Genomic DNA, 21,942 nt, shown 5'->3' on the forward strand with positions numbered 1-21,942 from the left:
CTCTCCCTCTTGGCTCTGGTGGACCTCAAGGGCAGCCACGTCCCCTACAGTGACTCCAAGCTCACCAGGGCAAGACAGAGACAGAAGTTGATATTCTCAGACACTTCCGCCTCTCACGTCAGCTATTTCCAAAGGCCGAAAAGGATATCAATCACATTCTAGTGAGTGTTCTTGTAGGTTCATGGCACAAAAGAATCATCAGACTACCAGATGGGTTCTATAACTACCCCTGCAAATGCCCAGAATTCCTATGAAAGCCTTAATTGTCAAGCGTGTGTTCTTGGGTGCCCAAATGTTTCAGAAAATAGCCCTGAGACGTCAGTGTTTTCAGCTGCCTGCACCTCTCACATCAACTATTTCCAGAGACCATGAAGGAAATTAGTAATGTTCTCATGAGTTCTTTTTATATTTTTTTCACATTCATGGTACAGAAACTTTGTAAAATAAGCTACCACCAGGGTCAGGAAAATCTTGGGCCAGCGAGGGAGTGGGCTAGCTATTACTGTATGGTTATTACTTTATGACTTAGCATGTAAAGAAGAGTCAGCTAGGTCAGGTTGCATTTTTTTCATAATTTTTATTTGCCTAAAAAAACCTCAAGATTGGGTGCCCTTCCTGACCCCACACAGCAGCACGGTCCTAACTATCACATACATCACATGGAAGAATAACACTAATACTAAACCAAACTTAACTACTGGTGAACTAAGAGTAAGCCCTGAATATCTGTTGGAACATAATTGGCCTGTGGGGACTACAGGTCAAAGGCAGGATTAGAGATTGCCTCCGGGACAGAAGTGTCATCAAGGTGTGAGGTGCCATTGAGGGTGTCCAGTGGGATGTCATCTCTGCTTGGAATGATTGGCAGGTCTGGCCCCATGTAGTGCTGGTGATCAGTAGCATCCCAAGAGCTGCTCACTGGCGGCTCCACAACCACTCTGAGATAAAAGAATAGTCAGGATGAAACACCTGTCATAGCTTTATAAACTTAGATAGACAGATATGCTTTCCACTTAAATACAGTGGACCTTGGTTTTCGTGATCAATCCGTTCGAAAAAAGTCTGACGAAAACCGAATGTACAAAAACTGAAGCAATATTTCCTATAAGAAATAATGTAAATCCAATTAATCCGTTCCAGACGCCCCCCCTAAAATTAACAAAAAATAAATTTTATAGAGAATAACTATAGTTTTACATACAGAAAACAATGAGAAAAAAATATGAATGACTAACGAAATGAATAAATGAACATTTAACATCACTTTTACCTTTATTTAAGACTCTTGTTGGCGTATGGAAGACGGCGATGAGGGGATTGAATTCTATTGTGTTTCTCGACTTTTTTTATCAAAGGGCTGGCACTCGGAATTTTCCTTAGCCCAATGGTTGCTTATTTAGCAGTCAGACTCAATAAACAAGCACAAAAAGCAATGAATGACACTCACTCAACGAGAAACAAAGACAGACTGACGGCCGCTGCCGTACCGTGAAACGCTCCTATATGGTAACACTGCGATCTAGAGCTTTCGGTTAACGTTATTAATTTAAGTACAAGCCACGTATTTTCGTCAGACTGTGTTATTTTCAGCGAAACAGCCTGATCATTCCATAATCTTTAACCCTTTGAGTACGGGTGGCGATATATTTCTCTAGATGCTGTGCACGGGGAAAATTTAGACATTTTAAAGAGGTGGAAATGGTGTCTTTCTTCTTTGTATTAATTGTATATTCATCTAGTATATATGGTGGTGTAATAAAACTTCTCTCCTAATAATAATAAAAAAGTTGTGACAGCCAAAATTATTGTGCATGCTCGCCACGCTGTGCAAAGTTTCTGTTTGTTTCCTTGACAATTAGATCCAGTAAATCCATATATGCAAGAAAAGAGTCACATTCTTGTTGCACTTCTGGGAAATTATCTGTGATTCCCACCTGAACACCGTCAAACTGAGGCACACTTGGTATAAAAAAATCAACGCTGGTCCACAAAGTTTCCATCACTAGCAGCAGCACTTGCTCTTGCACGCCCTCTTGTTGCAGTAATCCTAGATTGTGAAGAAACACGGCCACGCCTTCATCTTGAAGTACTTGGGGCTGGGGTGGGGAGAGACTGCGAGACAGGCGGTGTATATACTACATCACTATCACTGCTTCGTTGACTAATGTCTCCAAAATCGGATAGCCAGTCACTGTCACTAGTATCACTGTCAATGTCACTACCATAGCAGTCATCAGAGTCACTGTCACTTTGATTCACCCGCTCTCTACTTCCGCCTGGAGCAGAGGAACTGCTTGATGCGTCATGAGACATGCCAGATGTATTCCGAACAAAAGTGGAAAATGATCTGTGGCCTTCGGTAGGCTGTGCGCTGGAGACGAATGAGAGTGTGTACGGATGCCATATGCCTCCACCATTCTTCTGAGTCAAGAACTGGCGGTATATTTGAAACGTAGGGAGCGTAGAGTGTGATGATTATATATATATGATCCCCGTATGGGTGGGGTGTGTGGAGAGTCATGTCATGTCATGACACACACACACTAAAAGAGTGTAACCAGCAAATAGCTGAAAAGTTGAGCAACTTAATCAATATCTCACTAGCACAAGGGAAGGTACCGAGAGACTGGAAGAGGGCTAACATCGTCCCAATACATAAAGGAGGAAGTAAGGAAGACCCGTTGAACTATAGGCCAGTGTCGTTAACAAGTGTAGTAGCAAAGATGTGTGAGAAAATTACAAAAATCAGATGGGTGGAGTATTTAGAAGAAAACAGTATATCAACAAATAGCCAATTCGGATTCAGAGGAGGACGGTCTTGTGTAACTAATCTGATCAGCTTCTATTCAAGAGTAATTGATATGATACAGGAAAGAGACGGTTGGTTAGATTGTGTGTATCTGGACTTAAAGAAGGCGTTTGATAAAGTACTACACAAGCGATTAATATGGAAACTTAATCATGTTGTAGGTCTGGGTGGTTCAATATTGGATTGGATTGTGGACTTTTTGACGAAGAGAGAAATGAGAACAGTAATCAGGAATAATAAATCAAGCTGGATGGAAGTGACGAGTGGAGTCCCCCAAGGATCAGTGCTGGCTCCGATTATGTTTGTAATTTATATTAATGACATGACAGAAGGGGTGACAAGCTATATGAATATGTTTGCTGATGATGTCCAGTGTGTTACTACCTTTTAAGGTAGCGTGCGTGACACCGATGGTAAGTAGACGTGATCCGGACATGTCAAAGCAGCGCGAAACTTGGGGTGATAATGCGCGAAAGTCGGGATGGTAAGAATTTAGGACTAACCGCGAAACTCGAGGATCGCTAAACTCAGATAGCGCGAAACTCGAGAGGGTTGTGTGAAATATGGATGAGAAAACAGTCGAGTCCATGGTTCAGCTGACGACACTGTTAGAACACGGTGTTGCCGCTTCCTCTATGTAAAAAGCGTATAGATTGAGTAATTTAATATTTTGCAGTTCTTCTACTTCCACTTATGAATAAACAAACTGAAATTCACGCAATTTACTCCAATGGAAGACGAGCATATGGCTGTAGATCACGAACACATGGGATGCTTTGTGTGGGCCCTCAATTCCAGGAATTGAGTGGCCGAGTCACGCGAGCAGGCGGACGAGCTTGGTACGGACCATTTTCAACTGTACGAAAACCGGGACAAAATTTCGACAAAAAAGTTGTCGAAAACCGAATTGTACGAAAATTAGGGCACACGAAAACCGAGGTTTGACCGTATATGAATTAAAGATAACTACCCAAAATGTGTACTGCCCATTGCTTTCATGTAAACTTTAAACCACAATGCAAACTTTCACCAACCTTCTCTTGTTCTTGATATAGAAGAAGCCCACAATGCCAACGATGATGGCGAACAGGACCCCAAATACTATGCCGGTAATAGCTCCTGCAGAGAGTCCCTCAGGAGAGGTGGTGGTGGTGGGGGTGACACTGGTGGTGGAGGCTGTGGCAAGTCTCTCACAGCGATTGCCAGTGTATTCGCTTGGACAACTGGAAGAAAGGCATTACTTCACAGGATCTTAAAGATGCTGGACCATATCCACTTTGACAATAATGAAAAACTCCAAGTAAGTTTTGTGGACATGCGCAGCCGTAAGTTTTTATAGCATTCGTAATTGGCCACACTAAAGTCCTAGGACCATTAGCTTCTCAAATTTATGTTCTAATGAGGCGAGAGTATGTAACATGAAACTCAATATGGATTTATCATTTGTAAAAAGCACACATTTCATGAATAACTTACTTGCAGGTTGGACGCTCTCCTTTCCCATCCGTTGCACAAAGTCCACCGTTCTGGCAGTAGCTGTCAGGGCAGCTTCCACACAGAGATTCATCAGCACTGTATGTGGAACACTCAGTAATCCCGTCACACTCATAGTCCACTCTCATGCATGGGTGGCCAGACATGAATGGGTCTCCACAGTAAAAGAAGCCAACATCACACTGGGCATTGTCTGTGGGTGAAAATGAGGTCAATGTTTTCAAAAATTCGTGCAAGGGGGTTTGAGAAATGTAGTTGTATGCGCCATTTGTTCTGGAAAACTTTTGTTGGCCTACCAAACAGTAAAATTTGATACGCTTGGATATGTTTTTGTCTACAAGTCTATAGAGGTTTTTTTTTATATGTATTGGTGCATCCACTGATGATTTGATGTACAAAGTGTCACATGATTAACTTGGTGGATATAAACAAATCCTGCAGCAGTGAGTCAGTGTGGCAGGAACACAAGCCCTGACATGGAGGAGAACACTGTACCTGGGCACTGGGATTCATCAGCGTCATTGGGACAGTCAGGAACAGTGTCACAGAGGAGGAGGCCCGGGATGCAGGTGTGCTCGCTGTCCCCACAAGGGAACTCTGTCTTGCTGCAGGTATCAGGGTTCTGTGTGCTGGTGGTGGTGATGGTGGAGGTGGTGCTGGTGGAGGTTCGGGTGGCCAGTGTGGTGCATGTACTGCCTGATGACAAACATTTCACAGGTGGTTATAATATCGCTAAGGACCCCTCAACAGAAACAAAATAACAGAGTCCTGAGACCTTTTCTGAGTGGCCACATTCATTGCAAAGCATTATTTTACATTAAAGTAGTCAGCTCAAGGGCACAACAAAAGCCAGCTAAGAGATGCTTCTGCAGAGTAAAAAGCCAGAGTAAGTAAAGGTAAGGGTGTCAGATTTGGCCAGTGAAGTGTCATGATACTTCCCTCTTAAAAGCACTGAAATCGTATGAAGGAAACATTGAAAAAGAAAAACAGACACTTTACTATGACTTTGATCAACAACTTTGCCTGATTGCCAGTCCATGCAAGTGTTGAAAAGTGCTGGAGCAAGGATGCACCAAACCCACCCTCAGGGCTTAGTGCTTCCATGGAGAGAAGGAGTCTTCAGCAAGAACGAAAAAGAATACAGCTTGAAGTGGGATACAGCTCATTGTGTTACTCAACCAGATGGGCCTGACGGACGCTACAAAAGGGTTAGAAATGAGGAAATTCCAGCTGAGATTGTACATTGAAGGCAGGCAAAGAATGTTTAGAACAGAAGAAGAGGACAGTTGGGTGTCGTAAGATAATACAGCATAGATGTCTGCAAGGTTGTAATAAGTGGAGAAATGACAGCAAGGTCACAAGATGGGTGTTCTGTGGCTTCCAGCCTTGAGTTAGGGTATATAATTCCTGTTGGACTGTGCCTTTGTATAAAAAAAAGAAGAAAAAAAAGTATTGTAAAGCTATCAGCATAAAAAGGGATTGTAAAGTTGTTTTGGGAAGATTATCATTGAGGAATAAGAAAGAAGATAAAACAGAGACCTGTGGAACACCATTGTTTGTAGGTTAAGGGGGAGGACAGTGATCACCTACCAATGCAGAAATAGCTAACTGGAGATGAAGTACAGAGAGAGGGATAGAGTACACAGGAGGCTAGTATAAAGAGCAAGGGTTTGTGCCTGACTGTCCAAAGCTTCAGAGATGTCTCAGGCAACAGCAAAAGTTTCAGTGAGAGGGTGAGGGGCTCCAAGGCTGTTTTTTTCATTCTTCACCAGGAGTGTGAAACAAATATTGAAGAAATGGTTTGTGTGTGTGTGTGTGTGTGTGTGTGTGTGTGTGTGTGTGTATTTACCTAGTTGTAATTTTACAAGGCCTGGGACGCTCGTGTGGTCCCGTCTCTGTATCTATATTTATCCAACTTTTTCTGAAGCTTTGCACACTCTTTGCTGATTCTATTTCTTCACTTAGTCTGTTCCAAACCTCTATATTTCTTTGTGTGTGTGTGTGTGTGTGTGTGTGTGTGTGTGTGTGTGTGTGTGTGTGTGTGTGTGTGTATTTGCCTAATTGTTTACCAATTTGTAGTCTACTGGGCCCGAGGTAAGCTCTAATAGTCCCGTCTCCATATCTACATTGATCCAGCCTTTCCTTCATTTGGTGGACACTGCTCGCCTCCACCACCTCTTCCCGCAAGCTATTCCATATGGGTGTTAATATTTCTATATGGAAAACTATACTTTTTCAAGTCACTCAAACAGGTTCCTTTATTAAGTTTCTTTCCATGTCCTCTCAGCCCCTGTGTTCTCGCAGTTGAGAAGAGGTCATCTCTATCCACCTCATCAAACTTATTTACCAACTTATATAGCATGATCAGATCTCTCTCCCTTCTATGTTCCAGTGTCGTCAAGTCCATCTCCCTCAATCTGTTTTCATACGTCATATTCGAGAGTTCTGGGACCATTTTAGTTGCAATTCTCTGTATCCTTTCCAACTTTCTGATATCCTTTTTATGAGGCGACCATACAACTGCAGCATATTCTAGTTTTGGTCTTATTAGTGTTGTTATTATTTTCTTCATCATTTCTTTGTTCATATAGTGGAATGATACCCTTATATTTTGCATCATCCTGTAGGTTTCTCCAAATAACTTGTTTATGTGCTTTTCTGGGGATAGTGTGTCTTGCGTCGTTACTCCCAAATCTTTTTCTATATGTACCACCTTTAAGTTTTCTTCCCCCATCCTGTATGTTTTCCTTGGTCTTTTTTTCTTTTCCCCATTTCCATAATATGGAATTTGTTTGCATTGAATTCCATCTCCCTTAACTGGCTCCATCTATACACTCTATCCAGGTCTTTTTGCAGTTCTTTATAGACTTCCTCCATCTTCACTTTTCTTATTAACTTTGCATCATCTGCAAAAAGGCTCATATAACATTTTATACCCATCGGCATATCATTTATATATATTCTCTAATCACCGTCCTCACTTCTCTTCCTGTTAAGTAATCCTTCATCCACTCTAACCTTTCCACCCTTTCCTCCCCATTTCTGTAGTTTCCAGGTTAACCTTTTGTGTGGAACCTTGTCAATCCTTTTTTCAAATCGAGATATACATAATCAGCTTATCCTTTTCTCTCTTGCACCACGTCTGTTGCTCTTGAGTAGAAACATAGTAAGTTGGTGACACACAGTTTCCCTTTTCTAAATCCAAACTGTTCTTCATTTATCGTGTTTTCCTTCTCTAAATGTTCAACCCATTTTTTTTTTTTTATACTTTCATAAATCTTGTTCCCGGGAGGAATAGAAAAATTTGGGCGGCTTTTCCGATACCCTACGCCCCTGTTCACCCAGCAGTGAATGGGTACCAGGTATTAATAGGGGGTTGTGTCCCGTCTCCTGGGATCTGTTCCCTTCTCCTATAATTCCTTCCCCTTTTGTCTCTCTCCGGCATATGACCACAGATGTTGCGCCCACTAAACGAAACTTTCCAACTTCACAAATCTTGCACATTACACTTTGGTCAAAGAGACTGGTCTATAATTTAGTGGTTCAGTTTTATCTCCACTTTTATAAATTGTTACAATGTTCGCTCTTTTCCACTCTAAGTGCACTTTTCCTGTATTTATAGAGCATGTTATTATGTCATAAAGTGGTTCCAATAATTAATTTCTACACTTTTACCACTTGACCAGAGATTTCATCCAGTCCCATAGCTTTCCTTCCATCTAGAGGTTTCATCAGTTGCATCGATCAGTTCCCCTTTCTCAACCTTTACATACTTTAGTTTCCCTTCATTACAATTTTCAAGACCCCAGTCAAAATCGGTCTCTTTCGTAAATACTTTATGAAAATTTTTATTTAATATTTCTGCAATTTCTTCGTCCTTTTTGTAAAAAAACATTTTTTTCTTTTAGCCTTTCTACTCCTTCATTTCTTTTTAACTTCCCATTTACAAATTTATAAAACATTTTTGGTTCTTCCTCACAAACTAAAAACTATTCTTCTTTCAAATTTAGCTTCCTCTTCTCCTTATTTTCACATATTCATTTCTTTCTACTTTTATATATTTGTCTCTGTTATTCTTATATAGACTGTGTGTGTGTGTGTGTGTGTGTGTGTGTGTGTGTGTGTGTGTGTGTGTCAAGTGTATTAGTAAGAAGAGGATGCACCTAGTGAGCATGCTGAACTACTCTCCTGTGTTCATAAAGAGGGCACTGCAGGGTCTTTAACAGGCTTGCAGCACCCATCACCCATATGTACCTCACTGGGAGTGGCTTACACCTGTTGTGGCAGGTGTCTGATTGCCTACTATTTAGTTTATGCTAAATCAAATACAGGTAACTCGATTTACGTGAGTATTGTGTCCTTGAAGAGGTCGCGTAAATCAAAAACAACATAAATCAAACAAGAGGTAGGTTTCTATCGAAAAATAAATATTCACTTCATTCAGTGGAGAGAGAGAGAGAGTATCAATATCACCGAGATATCCACTGAGGGACACCATGAGCGACTGGCTAGTATTCGTACCGATACCAAGCAGCCTGGTACCGGTACCGTACCATATAGCTGGTACCGTTAGTACCGGTACTGGTACCGGTACCTGCCCACCCCTATTGTTGAGTAGAGTGGCAACGTGGGTACTGTATTGTTGTTGAAGTGGTGCGCGGGAAGAATTGAGCTCAGCTGTGTGGCTGCGGCGCCGTGTGAGTCCAGTTGCGTGAGACATCTGGTGGCCACTCCATAAAATATCGCGTATAAGTGAAAAAACGTGTAAATTAAACATTTATTTGGATTTTGGACCCCGCGTTATTTAAAAAACGCGTAAACCAAACTCGCGTAAATCGAGAGTTACCTGTAATACTATTCTTGTTACTTATTATATCATAGCAGTAAATACCAACTGTTAGATATTTCAGTTAGTAAAAGAGACCCTCACCGCAGTCCCATTCATCTGATCCGTCTGTGCAGTCCGTAAAGCAGTCACAGAAGAAGGCCTCTCCCACACACTCCCCGGACTCACAGGCTCGCTGGTCGGTGTCACAGGTGCTGTTTGCAGGGGGAGGTCCTACTCCAGTCTCACATTCCTGCAAGAAAAGATCAAAGAATTTATATTTCACAAGTGAAAGTTTTGCCTAAAAGAAGCTATAAGATAGAATGAAAACTTTAGGCATGTAGGAGTAAATGGAGAAGAAGCCATACAATAAAACCTGAAGCTGAGGCTATAAAAGGGTAGGGAGACCTGACTAACCAAACCCTTAAACGGCGGTGGGGTTGTGGTGAGAATAATATCTCGTGGTCGGCTATGTGGAAAATATATCAAGGCTTTAAGGATTACAAAAAGACCAGTTATGCAGAGACTGACAAAATGTCTTGTCCTCATTTTTCCTTGAAAATGCTACCTGGTAGCTCAGCCAGGGTTCCAGGGCTCAGCCATGGCCCCATAAACACATCAAGGTACACACTGAATTAATTTCCTCCAGAGCAGTTTCCAAATATTTCTCTGTTTCCTTTCAACTTGTAGAGATCTCACTTACCTCAGTGAGAGACACATCATCAACGGCTATGTAGGTGTATTTTGAAGTTCCTGTTTCAGCCTCCAGCAGGACAAAATAGTCAAGTTCCATGTTGACCAGGATGACCAGCTCCTCCCACTCTTCGCCATTATTGCCGCTGACGGAGGCAACAAGGTACCTCCTGTTGAACTTGTCTGAAAGGACATCATCACACCATAAACAGAGTGGGATCATCAACCTCTGATGATTCTTGAAAGCTTGACTTGTGCACATAATGACAACATATTAACTCACAAACCCTACCTGCCAAGTACACCCTCAGAGCTCCTATGTCCACATTCTCCGCGCTGAGGTCAGTGTGCATGTAGTGCCACAGCCGCAGGTAGCAGATGCCCTGTGAGGGCGGGTACTCGTCCAATGTCTGCAGTGTTGCCAGGAGTCCAGGCTGGCCCTCGGAGCTGGACACATACACATAGTGTCCTGGGAAAACAGCCAGGTTAGATAACACAAAACTACTGCTACACACCAACCCTGTACAAGTTGTGGAAAAAATTGCCTTAGACAAAATGACCAATAAACTCCATACTTCAATGGTTTTCACATAAACAAAGGCTATTGGAATGCTTTAGACAATGAAGGAGATAACTGTCCTTGTGGCTCTTTTGTCACTTGAACCCCGGCCCTGGTAGTGCCAAGCCACTCAGGAATGACTGAATATTGTCAGTTTGAGGTTGGGGGCAGGACTAGAGGAAGCCAGGTCCTCCAGGACACCACTCGCACATGCTGACCACTCAGCTGCTGCCTCCCCATATTTTGGCTGTGATGGTGTAGCTGACTTTGTCATATTGCCTAAAGGTGAAACAGTTACCAAAGAAGCATACTACTTGAGCCTTAAGGATCATTTAGAGAATGCTTTTGCAAAGCCTGGATTGAGACTTTTCAACAAGGGGCACACACCACCATGGCCTGCAAATCCTGTTGGCAGGATTATGGAACAGAGTGGATTCCTGGTTGGCCCGGGAATTCCCCAGACTTGTCAACCGTAGAGAACCTCTGGGTCTTCCTCTTTGGCGCACTGCCACCTTAGGCTGTCCAGAGTGTGGTGGCCTTATCCTTACCATTGGAGCCTTGGGTGTGGTCATGCTGAGGGCCTGTGGCTGGCTGTCCAGAGTGTGGTGGCCTTATCCTTACCATTGGAGCCCAGGGTGTGGTCATGCTGAGGGCCGGTGGCTGGCTGTCCTGAGGAGCTGGCCCACTGCCACTCCAGGTCATCGTCTGATCGCTGTTTGTAGCTGCATTCTTCTGTCCAAGTCGCTGAATCAAAGTTGCAGTTCCCCTGAACAGAAAATATTAATGATAATGTTTGGAGGGTTTGGTTGGGGGTTGAATTTGATTCACTCGGCACCTTGAATATACAATAAAATATCATCCTGAAGTTCAGTGCAGCCATTTGGAATCAACCACACATAAGTAATCTTTATAGTTTTGTATTTAATCCAAGTATGTGTATTGAAGCTTCCCCCAAAGTGTTGTATCTGGGATGGGAGGAAGTTCAAGGCCAGTGTTTAAGAGATGACACTAAGAGAAAATGGCAGCTACACAAGTGGAAGGCTTGGAGGGTGAATTTTCTTTTCCAAGGGGAACGAAATCCCTTGGCAAATTAAGCCCAGCTGACACAGCTTTTTATATAGGGCATACTTAACCCGGTAGCAGCGGGGATCATGTTTCTTAATGGTCCCTACAAGCAAGAAAAATGAGAAAGAAATCACCCCTCACACAAACCATTTCATAATATATATCAAAGCATTTGTGATCAACTTATGTATCATCTATTTTGGGGGGTTTAAATCATGGCACAAATTTGGCCTGTCGCTGCTACATGGTAAAGACACAAATTTGGCCCGTTGCTGCTACATGGTAAAGACACAAATTTGGCCCATCGCTGCTACATGGTAAAGACACAAATTTGGCCCGTTGCTGCTACATGGTAAAGACACAAATTTGGCCCGTTGCTGCTACATGGTAAAGACACAAATTTGGCCCGTTGCTGCTACATGGTAAAGACACAAATTTGGCCTGTCGCTGCTACATGGTAGACACAAATTTGGCCCGTTGCTGCTACATGGTAAAGACACAAATTTGGCCCGTCGCTGCTACATGGTAAAGACACAAATTTGGCCCGTTGCTGCTACATGGTAAAGACACAAATTTGGCCCGTCGCTGCTACATGGTAAAGACAAATTTGGCCCGTTACTGCTACATGGTAAAGACACAAATTTGGCCTGTCGCTGCTACATGGTAAAGACACAAATTTGGCCCGTTGCTGCTACATGGTAAAGACACAAATTTGGCCCGTCGCTGCTACATGGTAAAGACACAAATTTGGCCCGTTACTGCTACATGGTAAAGACACAAATTTGGCCTGTCGCTGCTACATGGTAAAGACACAAATTTGGCCTGTCGCTGCTACATGGTAAAGACACAAATTTGGCCTGTCGCTGCTACATGGTAAAGACACAAATTTGGCCCGTTACTGCTACATGGTAAAGACACAAATTTGGCCCGTTACTGCTACATGGTAGACACAAATTTGGCCAGTCGCTGCTACATGGTAAAGACACAAATTTGGCCCGTTGCTGCTACATGGTAAAGACACAAATTTGGCCTGTTGCTGCTACATGGTAGACACAAATTTGGCCAGTCGCTGCTACATGGTAAAGACACAAATTTGGCCAGTCGCTGCTACATGGTAAAGACACAAATTTGGCCTGTCGCTGCTACATGGTAGACACAAATTTGGCCTGTCGCTGCTACATGGTAGACACAAATTTGGCCTGTCGCTGCTACATGGTAAAGACACAAATTTGGCCCGTTACTGCTACATGGTAGACACAAATTTGGCCCGTTGCTGCTACATGGTAGACACAAATTTGGCCAGTCGCTGCTACATGGTAAAGACACAAATTTGGCCAGTCGCTGCTACATGGTAAAGACACAAATTTGGCCTGTTGCTGCTACATGGTAGACACAAATTTGGCCAGTCGCTGCTACATGGTAAAGACACAAATTTGGCCCGTTGCTGCTACATGGTAGACACAAATTTGGCCCGTTACTGCTACATGGTAGACACAAATTTGGCCAGTCGCTGCTACATGGTAAAGACACAAATTTGGCCCGTCGCTGCTACCAGGTTAATAGATTCATCTCTCTACTCATCTCTTCTCTCTTCTCTCTCTCTCTCTCTCTCTCTCTCTCTCTCTCTCTCTCTCTCTCTCTCTCTCTCCCCCCCCCCAGTGCAGGGATCTTGACATGGGTTTCCTTTGACTCCTGGGATAATTTCTACGAGCAGGGAAGTCTGTTTCGAATAGCTGGCCTGCACCTGTGTGTGATTCTCCATCAACAGCTGCTCCTAAGTGCATCTCCGCATATATAGATATACCATATCCAGACTCAGACTGACCTTTATAGCTGGGCACTGGTACTCATCACTTTTGTCCACACAGTCATATTTGGCATCACAATAATACTGGCGTGGGATGCAGTGTCCGTCGGCACACTGGAAGTCTGTGCTGGCCTGGCACTCGTCACCAGGCTCACAAAGGCGGAACTGAAGGTCATCTACTGCAATATATGTCTGTGGCAAAGGAAACACATAAATGAGATGACACACAACACTTCTTAGGATCAAAAATTTGCTAGGAATACAAATACGTAAGACACAAGGATATAAACACACAGCAGTCCTCAAGTCTACATGGGAAGTAAGGATTCAAACACCACATTCCACAGTCCCTGTCAGTAAATCCACAGGTGTGTGCTCACCCTGGCCAATCTTATAATGCCTTGGGGTCTAGAGCACTCAGAGCAAGTGGGCCATTAAGATGGAATGGTGTGGCTCATTCATGGAGTACAGATGTGTTATGAATGTGAGAGTAAGGCCATAGTATGTGGAGCAGTGAAAAGGCTGAAAAATAATCTGTTGAGGTAGTTTGGAAGTGTGAAAATGTAGAATGGTGATTTTGTGAAGAGGGCAGGGGATGTGGCTGGGAGCCCTTGGTCAGGGTGCATGACAGGACCGAGTAACAAATAAGAGAGAGGTGAGGCCATCAGCTCTATGCAGGCACTTGTTGGCAAAGGCACCACTGCGCCCCTTCATGCCACTATCTAGTGTCCTTGTCTCACAGCTGTAGAGCAAAACAGAAGCACAAGTGACCTCAAGATCCAAATCTTTGTCCTGCACAGGCACTGACAACGCCATATACTCGTGATGAGCAAGTCCATAACACTGTGATATATAAACAGATAGATAGACAGATAATTGGCTAGATATACACAGCCAGTTTCTCTTATAAGTAATAAAAGTCTTGGCTCACCTTCCCTCTGCTGTGTGTGGCCATGAAGTGAAGAGTAAAGTCCCTCTTGCCAGAGATTTTTATGTTTTCTTTTATCCAAGAACCACTGCTTGTTGCTGACCAAAGGGTCTCTGCTGGTTTCCCACTGGCCTTGGGGAAAACAATACATTTTCTTTCTTTGCACAATGGCTCAAAACTTAATAGTAAGGAATACAAACTTCATTCATTGACAGATTGCCATTCTGTGCATCAGTTCACTAAAACTGCCTAGCCTAACCCAAGCCTCCTCCTCCTCTGCCTTCCTGGTAAGGACCAGAGTACCCTCACCCAAGCCTCCTCCTCCTCTGCCTTCCTGGTGAGGACCAGAGTACCCTCACCCAAGCCTCCTCCTCCTCTGTCTTCCTGATAAGGACCAGATTACCCTAGCCCAAACCTCCTCCTCCTCTGTCTTCCTGGTAAGGATCAGAGTACCCTAGCCCAAGCCTCCTCCTCCTCTGTCTTCCTGGTAAGGACCAGAGTACCCTAGCCCAAGCCTCCTCCTCCTCCTCTGTCTTCCTGGTAAGGACCAGAGTACCCTAGCCCAAGCCTCCTCCTCCTCCTCTGTCTTCCTGGTAAGGACCAGAGTACCCTCACCCAAGCCTCCTCCTCCTCTGTCTTCCTGGTAAGGACCAGAGTACCCTCACCCAAGCCTCCTCCTCCTATGTCTTCCTGGTAAGGACCAGAGTACCCTCACCCAAGCCTCCTCCTCCTCTGTCTTCCTGGTGAGGACTGGAGTACCCTAGCCCAAGCCTTTACTCACTGCATCCTCCTCTGTCTTCCTGGTGAGGACCAGCGTTGTTGGGTCCTCTTCATAGCCCACATAGGTCCAGAAGGACAAGGTGCAGTGGGCGCCCACCGTGGATAAGGTGTAAGTCTCTAAGATTGCCACTTGTCCTCCAGCACCCTGGAAAGTGATTGGAGGTTATGTAGGTGAGCATGGCATGAAGGTCTCAGTGGCCTCAGTTTTCAGGTTAGAATCTGTATTGTGCAGCAAAGAGAAGAGTTCTTAAATCACTGGAAAGAATATGAAAGATATTAAAACAGCAAACACTTTCTTCCTTTAGTAAAGATAATTAATGAGACATTAATAATACAATCTTTCATGACAACCAAACTGTAAGGTATTTATCAATGTTGACCTGGTCCTTTGCCGTGCTGAGGTCATGAGTGTTGGTGCTGTAGGAGTGGTCACTCTCTGGTCCTGGATCAGTGGCCGGGAAGCCTGAGATGGCCCAGTGGCTGGAGCTGCCGCTGCTCTCGTACCACCCACACAAGTCGCCTTCCTCAAAGTCACAACTCTTGCCTGCAATATCATCATTGCCATGACTGTATGACTGTTACCTCTACATCAGGTTCGTAGTGCTAACAATACTCAAGGCAGCACAGCAGAAATGTTTGGGATATATCCAAGGCTGTGGAGTCAGAGATACAAGGCTGTGGAGTCAGAGTTAAGTGTCAGAGTAGTGGGTGCAGTGTGGGCAGCACAGCACTTACAGCTTGAGTTCCACAGGTAACTGAGGGAGCACCTTCCTTTCAGACTCTCACATGCCAGTTAGTACAGAGGCAGATCAAAGGGATTCAGTCCAGTGGTGTCAGTCTATAAATTTAGTAAAAATACAAATAAAAGTAAGAGCAACAGCTACTCACTGCAGAGTTTTTCATCCGTCCTATCTCCACAGTCATTCATAAAGTTGCAAGACTCGATGGGGTTGTAGCAATTGCCGTTGTCGCACTGAAGCTGGCCCGAGGGACACAGTGGTGAGGGTGTGGTGAGCTGGTCCTCTCCAGGAAGCTTCTGGTTTGCCGATGTCTCACAGGTTGGAGTCATGGAGAAGTCATCCAGGACCATGTGGCCGGAGTTTTCCTGGACAATTGTGCCTTCCACAACAATCTGAGCAGTAAAAAAACATTCAAGATGCAGGCAAGCATTTCTAAGCATTGGGGAAGTATACAGGATTGCCATGCTGTAAACATATTAACCATTAAATAACTTTTTCCATGAACATGGGAAAAGTGTTTCAGCCTCACAAGGTAATGAAACAAACAAATAAAAAGCATTAACCCCTTCACTGCAGGTTTCCTACAGTCAGACCTCACCAAGCTACAGGAGTGGAACAAAAAGTGGCTGCTACAGTTCAATGAAGAAAAATGTAAAGTCCTGCACCTTGGGAGGGGATATCCAGCACACCAATGCCACATGGGAAGCCACATGGGAAACACTCCACTATCCACCACAGAGGCAGAGAAAGACCTGGGACTATACGTTACCAGGCTACCAGTGAAGGCCAAATCCATGCCAATCACAACGGACAGGTTAAAAGTCAGACGTAATTATTCTTGGCAATGCACCACATGCACCACATATGATATTTAGGCAAAACTGCAAAATACAGTTCAGTTGCAAGCAGCTGAGATGTGAATCTAAATCACACAGGCATGCTTACCATCACAATCCTTTCCTTACACTGCAAACAGTAGCTGATGTCTCCACATCAAAGTCCTCAGCAGGACTGCTGACACACCTCTCCTTGTGTCTCCTGAAGACGTCCAGTCCTGAGTCACAGAGTCTTACATTGGTCCTGATTCCCAGCAAGGCAAAGTGAATGCTTCTTGGTATTCTGAAGTGTTTCCTGTGAGTCAAAACCATTCACTGACTTGGGGCATTCTTCAATGCAGCTTGGAGAGGCTCACACTTGAGGGTATCCCAAAGTTCTATATGATCTTCAAGGGTGCTGGGCTCATTGAACCTATTTGAGGCTGTCAATCCATACTCCTGAGCACATGCCAAGTCTTTCGGTCTCTTGAGATGGTCATCGTTTGGTTACATCTTCAGATTTTTCTTGGCCTGACATGAAGCTTGAGTGTTGCAAAAACAAGCCTATCATCAGTTACAGAGAACTTCATACTCTGGAAATCCTTGCAGTTCTGGAGTGTCCTCCGAGTGCTTCCAAGGATGGTGACTCAATCTCCTTAGCTATCCCTTCAGCATTGCTATACCTGGCCCAGTGGTGTGGTGCAGCTCTGGTCTCTGGTACCAGGAACCTGCAAGTCTCAATCCCCTGGACCCTGTTAAATTCAGGAGGAGAGAGCTGTTGGTGTTCCTGGCACCAGAGCCATGGGGACCAACACATGATTCTTAGCCATCCCTGTCAGCACCAGTTGAAGCACTGAAGTCACCCAAGACAATTAGTCCTGAGGGGGGCACTGGTCTAACACAGAGTTGAATTTGGCATAAAAAAACAGTTTCTCTGTGAGGGCAGGTTGTACATCTGCACCAAGCTGGCCATCCCCAAAATAAAAAGAGTGGCTAGTGGACCTTCTCCCCTCTGGATGAAGGGGTCCACAAGGCTTGCCCTGCACCTATCATGGCCGGTAAGCTTGCACAATGATGATGCATCAGTGGCCTGGCCAGCTCCACCCCCACGGGCTGGGGTGACTGCTGGCCATGGGCAAGAACACAGAAGCCCTGATAGGACAAACCGCCTGCTCTCTGCTGTTTTATATATAAATATATATAAATGTATATAAATGTATGTAGTCACAATATTTGGGATGCAGTACATTAGGAGCTGTAAATGTAAACAGCTAAAGAACATATTTAGTAGAAATTTTTACAATGCCAAATATCAGAAACTCAAAAAACATAAAGTAAATGAGGTAAATCAGCCAACCTGGTGACGCTCCATGGCAGTTGTGTTTGAGACTGGAATGTTGACCTTCAGCCAGACTCCCCGCACAGAGCTCTCTATCTGGGCCAGCAACTGACGCCCTCCCTCGTAGTAGGAGTAGCGTCTGTCACCCAAGAAGATTGTTAGGAGCCATTGTAAGTCATGTATATGCATGTGAGTTGGGTTACTAAGTTGGCTAAAATATGAGTCCCTATTTTGTTAAGATTTATCACCCAATAGTAACTGTCTGAAACTGATTCTATAACTGACGGTGGCTGAGTGGTCAGCATGCAGGAGCAGTGTCCTGGAGGACACTGCTTGCAGGCCTGCCCGCCCCACACCTCAAGCTGACAATTTTCAGTCATCACTGAGTGGCCAAAGACTACCTACCCACATGCTGTCCTGCTGACCACCTGCCAACCACTTGATTCAGAGGATCAAGTGGAGCTCTGGGGGGGCAGCATGAGCCAAACAAGATGCCGTCACTATGAAATACTTGCCTGTGCCCCCAATGGGCTGGGGCTGACCAACAGACCCCATCATGAAAGCCCACAAGTGCTATGAGCTGGCAAGCTCATCTTGCCTTTGACAGGTCTTATATTGGTCCTGCTGGGTGTGTCCCCCCCACCACACACACACTGGGCAGCCCAGTGGGACAGCCGGCTTAATGGCCAGCAGCCCCCCAGTGCACCAGACTACTGGATGGCGGGATTACAAAAAAAATGGCCGTACAAAAACAAGTCACAATTCAAACACAACATTTAAATGAAAGCAAAAGGAATTGCAGGTCTAATCCTGGAACTTTAGCAACACACTGTAAAACTAAAGGACACTGACTTGTAAATCCTAACGATGTCCGGCACGTCACCAAGAACCTGATACCACATCCTGAAGAAACAGTCCTTGCTGCTGCCCTTCAGGACTGGGGAGTGCAGGCCAGACACAGACCCATTGCTGCCATCAAGCTTCAGGAAGTGTCCTGGAAGAGACAAGCAAGACTCAGACACTGGTGCACCCATAACAAAAGGGTCATTGTTAGCCTTATGTAACCCTTAACATGGTGGAACTCTTCTGTGCGAGGAGGAAAAAAATATTTGAATACCCTTGCACTTGACAAAGTACACCCTAACAGAGGCACACATTTCAGATATCCAAGAACTTTTACATTATCTTATATGATTTTTTACTGATCTGAAATGAATGGAAGCAGCAGAATAACTAATGTGACTTTTGATGTATTGGTTTTATAATTTGAAATGAGTTGAAAAGCAGCCAGCAGTACCCTCTCGAGTTTCGCGCTCGCTTCGTTCCAAAGGTATAGCGCTAAACTCAAGGTATTGAAAACACTGAAAAAGTGCTTATCTGTTCCAACCCATGGATATTTTTTATTTATTTATTTATTTATTTATTTTACATGTGGGCTATGGCGCTGGTAGACTATTCATCTGGGCCTGATGGTCAGCCCCGAGCTCATCATGGTGCAGGCAACTGTTTATAGTGGCGCCATTATTATTGGCTCATGCTGCCCCCCGGAGCTCACTTTTTTTCCTCCTTTACTCCTTTGTTATCTCAAAATATGTACCTTGGATAAAGGAAGAAAACAGGAAGAGAGAACGGATCATTTTAAAGCCACAGATGAAGCCTTACGATTGGCTGAGCTCTAAAAACACGCTTGTGATTCGCTGGGAGTCTGACGACGTCATCGCCGGCGCTCACTCGGTCAGTGGCCTCGCTGCCTTAAGGCAGTGTCACACTTTCCTCTGACCGTTGTGGCCACTGGCAACGCCCGTGTGCCCATCTGGGGGCGAGTTGTCGGTTGTCCGTAACCTGGTGTCACACCGGGCCTTTTGTTTCCCACTGCGTTGGCGCCAGCTTGGGCAACCGGCAAATCCAACTTTTCCGGGTGTGCGTCACACATGGCCAAGGTCGATTACCCGTCTCCACATCCACAACATAAACAAAGATCTTGCCGTGTATCGACATGGCGTCGTCTGCTAAAGTAAGGGCTGTCGCGGCTTATGCTGCCATTACCCAAGTTATGGACTTGTTGCTGCAGTTAAATTGAAGGAAGAAGCTGTTGTGGGTGTGGCGTGCCTGAGGTTCCTCCGTGTCAGTTCTCACTGTAACCATTGCGCGTGAGCGGCCTATCTAGATTCCGACTACATAAACACGTGGATTGAGTAACAATAAAGACACACACACACACGCATGCACACACCAGACTCATCATGAACCATGGCAGATGTTTCTCACAAACAAAAATGGCTTCCCCATTTCCTAGAGTGTGTGAGAACTTATTTGGTGAGTGGTTCATACAAACCAAACATACCCAATGGCAAGAAGAGAGCAGTGTTAAAGAGGACTGCTCTCTTCTTGCCAAGAGCTAGGTTTGGTTCATGTGAGCCACTCACCAAATATGTTCTAACACACTCAAGAAATGTTGGTCATTTCTGTTTGTCAGAAACATCTGCCATGGTTCCCAATGAGTCTGGTGTGTACGTGCGTGTGTGTGTGTGTGTGTGTGTGTTTATGTGTGTTTGTTGTTACTCGATCCACGGTTGGGCTTACGGGCGTTGCCCGTAGCCCCAACGGTTGGACGAAAACGGCCAGTGTGACACTGCCTTAAGGCAGTGAAGCCGCTGATATGGTGAGTGTCGGCGATGACGTCATCGGACTCCCAACGAATCACAAGCGTGTTTTCAGAACTGTCAATCAATTGTAAGGCAGTCGCCTTCAACTGCGGCTTCAAAACTACCCGTTCTCTTCCTGTTCTCTCTCTCTCTCTCTCCATAGCCACAATGTTTGGAGGAAAACGTCGTGTGATACTACCTTTAAAGGTAGCGTGCGTGACACCAATGGTAAATAGACGTGACCTGTACATGTCAAAGCAGCGCAAAACTCGGGGTGATAATGCGCGAAAGTCGGGATGGTAAGAATTTAGGACTAACCGCGAAACTCATGGATCGCAAAACTCGGATAGTGTGAAACTCGAGAGGGTACTGTAGCTTGAAGGCCCTCTTCTCCCTTGTAAAGTGTACCAATGCATTGCACAAACCTTCAACTGTAGTAGTGGTGTGGTCAAGGGCGGGCAGTGACCCAATAGTATCCGGGGAGGCTTTGTGCACCACCCAGCTGGCAGTGCTGTCAATGTCCTGCGTCCAGTCTGCACAGGAGCCGTATTCAAAGGTGCAGCGGTGCTTGTAGAGGACGCACACAGAGGTGCTTTCATCAGACAGGTCAAAACAGTCATTGGAGTTGTCACAGACCTTGTCCTTCTCAATGCATGCCCCAGATGCGCACATGTCCTTGCCCAGCTCATCACATGACATGCCTTAGAAGGAGAAGATTTCTTAGGTCGGTATTACAAGACACTTTGGATTCTCACATAAACTATTCATAAAGGTCAAAGAGGGGACCAATCGGGTTCTAATGAGAGTTTCTTTAGGTTCACGGTAAAGGAAAAGGGTCAAACTATCACCAGGGTCATAAAACTACCCCTGGAAATGCCCAAATCTCCAACAAAAGCCTTGTCAAATGTGTGCACTTGGCCAAGGAAATGTTTAAAAATACGGCCCTTCGTCTCATCTTTACACAATTAAACATGTTATGGGAAAAATTACAAATGGTGTTTTGTCTGTGTGTGCATTTATCTGTAGTCCCACACGAGTATGAAGTCAGTGCGGGTGTGGCCCAAACCTCTGCACAGCGCTGCCACATCACCCCAACACATCACTCTCTCCCTCATGTGTCATCTACGAATCATGGGAAATTGTGTATCAGATATTTGGTATAGATTAAAAAGGATTTGGCAGCACTATGGCCAGGAAACCCTTCCATTTTGTAGGTGTATGTAGGTCTCATTTTACTTCTCCCCATTTCTTGGCTTTTAGAGTTTCTGCACACAACATGCTAGCAAGTCACCAACCCTCAGGAGGCAGTGTGGGAGGAGCACAGCCCACAAACTCCACGTCATCCACTGCTGCCGCCCCGACGTAGGATGTGCCTCGCTGAGCACGTAGAGAGACCCTGCAGGTGAGACAGGGGCACCACGGCCTGAAAAGAGTTTTATTCTA

General features: G+C 44.8%; 1 protein-coding gene across 1 annotated transcript; it reads right to left on the bottom strand.

The window, feature by feature from the left end:
* Positions 1-387: 387 nt before the first annotated feature.
* LOC126993881 (MAM and LDL-receptor class A domain-containing protein 1-like) lies at positions 388-21,917 on the bottom strand. Its single transcript, XM_050853017.1, has 17 exons — positions 21,795-21,917; positions 20,925-21,200; positions 18,707-18,848; positions 17,873-17,993; positions 15,849-16,092; positions 15,341-15,504; positions 14,962-15,105; positions 14,184-14,312; positions 13,271-13,444; positions 11,002-11,146; positions 10,114-10,290; positions 9,832-10,004; positions 9,234-9,381; positions 4,799-4,999; positions 4,286-4,496; positions 3,844-4,032; positions 388-938 (listed from the first exon to the last, which is right to left on the bottom strand). Exons 2-17 carry the CDS (start codon positions 21,196-21,198, stop codon positions 755-757), a joined length of 2,820 nt encoding a protein of 939 aa, XP_050708974.1. The 5' UTR covers positions 21,199-21,200; positions 21,795-21,917; the 3' UTR covers positions 388-754.
* Between the last annotated feature and the right edge of the window lie 25 nt (positions 21,918-21,942).

Source organism: Eriocheir sinensis, unplaced genomic scaffold (genome assembly GCF_024679095.1).
Source record: "Eriocheir sinensis breed Jianghai 21 unplaced genomic scaffold, ASM2467909v1 Scaffold695, whole genome shotgun sequence".
Lineage (NCBI taxonomy): Eukaryota > Metazoa > Arthropoda > Malacostraca > Decapoda > Varunidae > Eriocheir > Eriocheir sinensis.

Excerpts from the sequence above, each read along its gene's own strand:
- LOC126993881 (XM_050853017.1), bottom strand. The coding sequence starts at position 21,198 with ATGTCATGTGATGAGCTGGGCAAGGACATGTGCGCATCTGGGGCATGC. Across the intron at positions 14,313-14,961 it reads GGAAGACAGAGGAGGATGCA|GCCAGTGGGAAACCAGCAGA; the intron begins GTGAGTAAAGGC and ends GTTTTCCCCAAG. Across the intron at positions 939-3,843 it reads TATATCAAGAACAAGAGAAG|AGTGGTTGTGGAGCCGCCAG; the intron begins GTTGGTGAAAGT and ends CTTTTATCTCAG.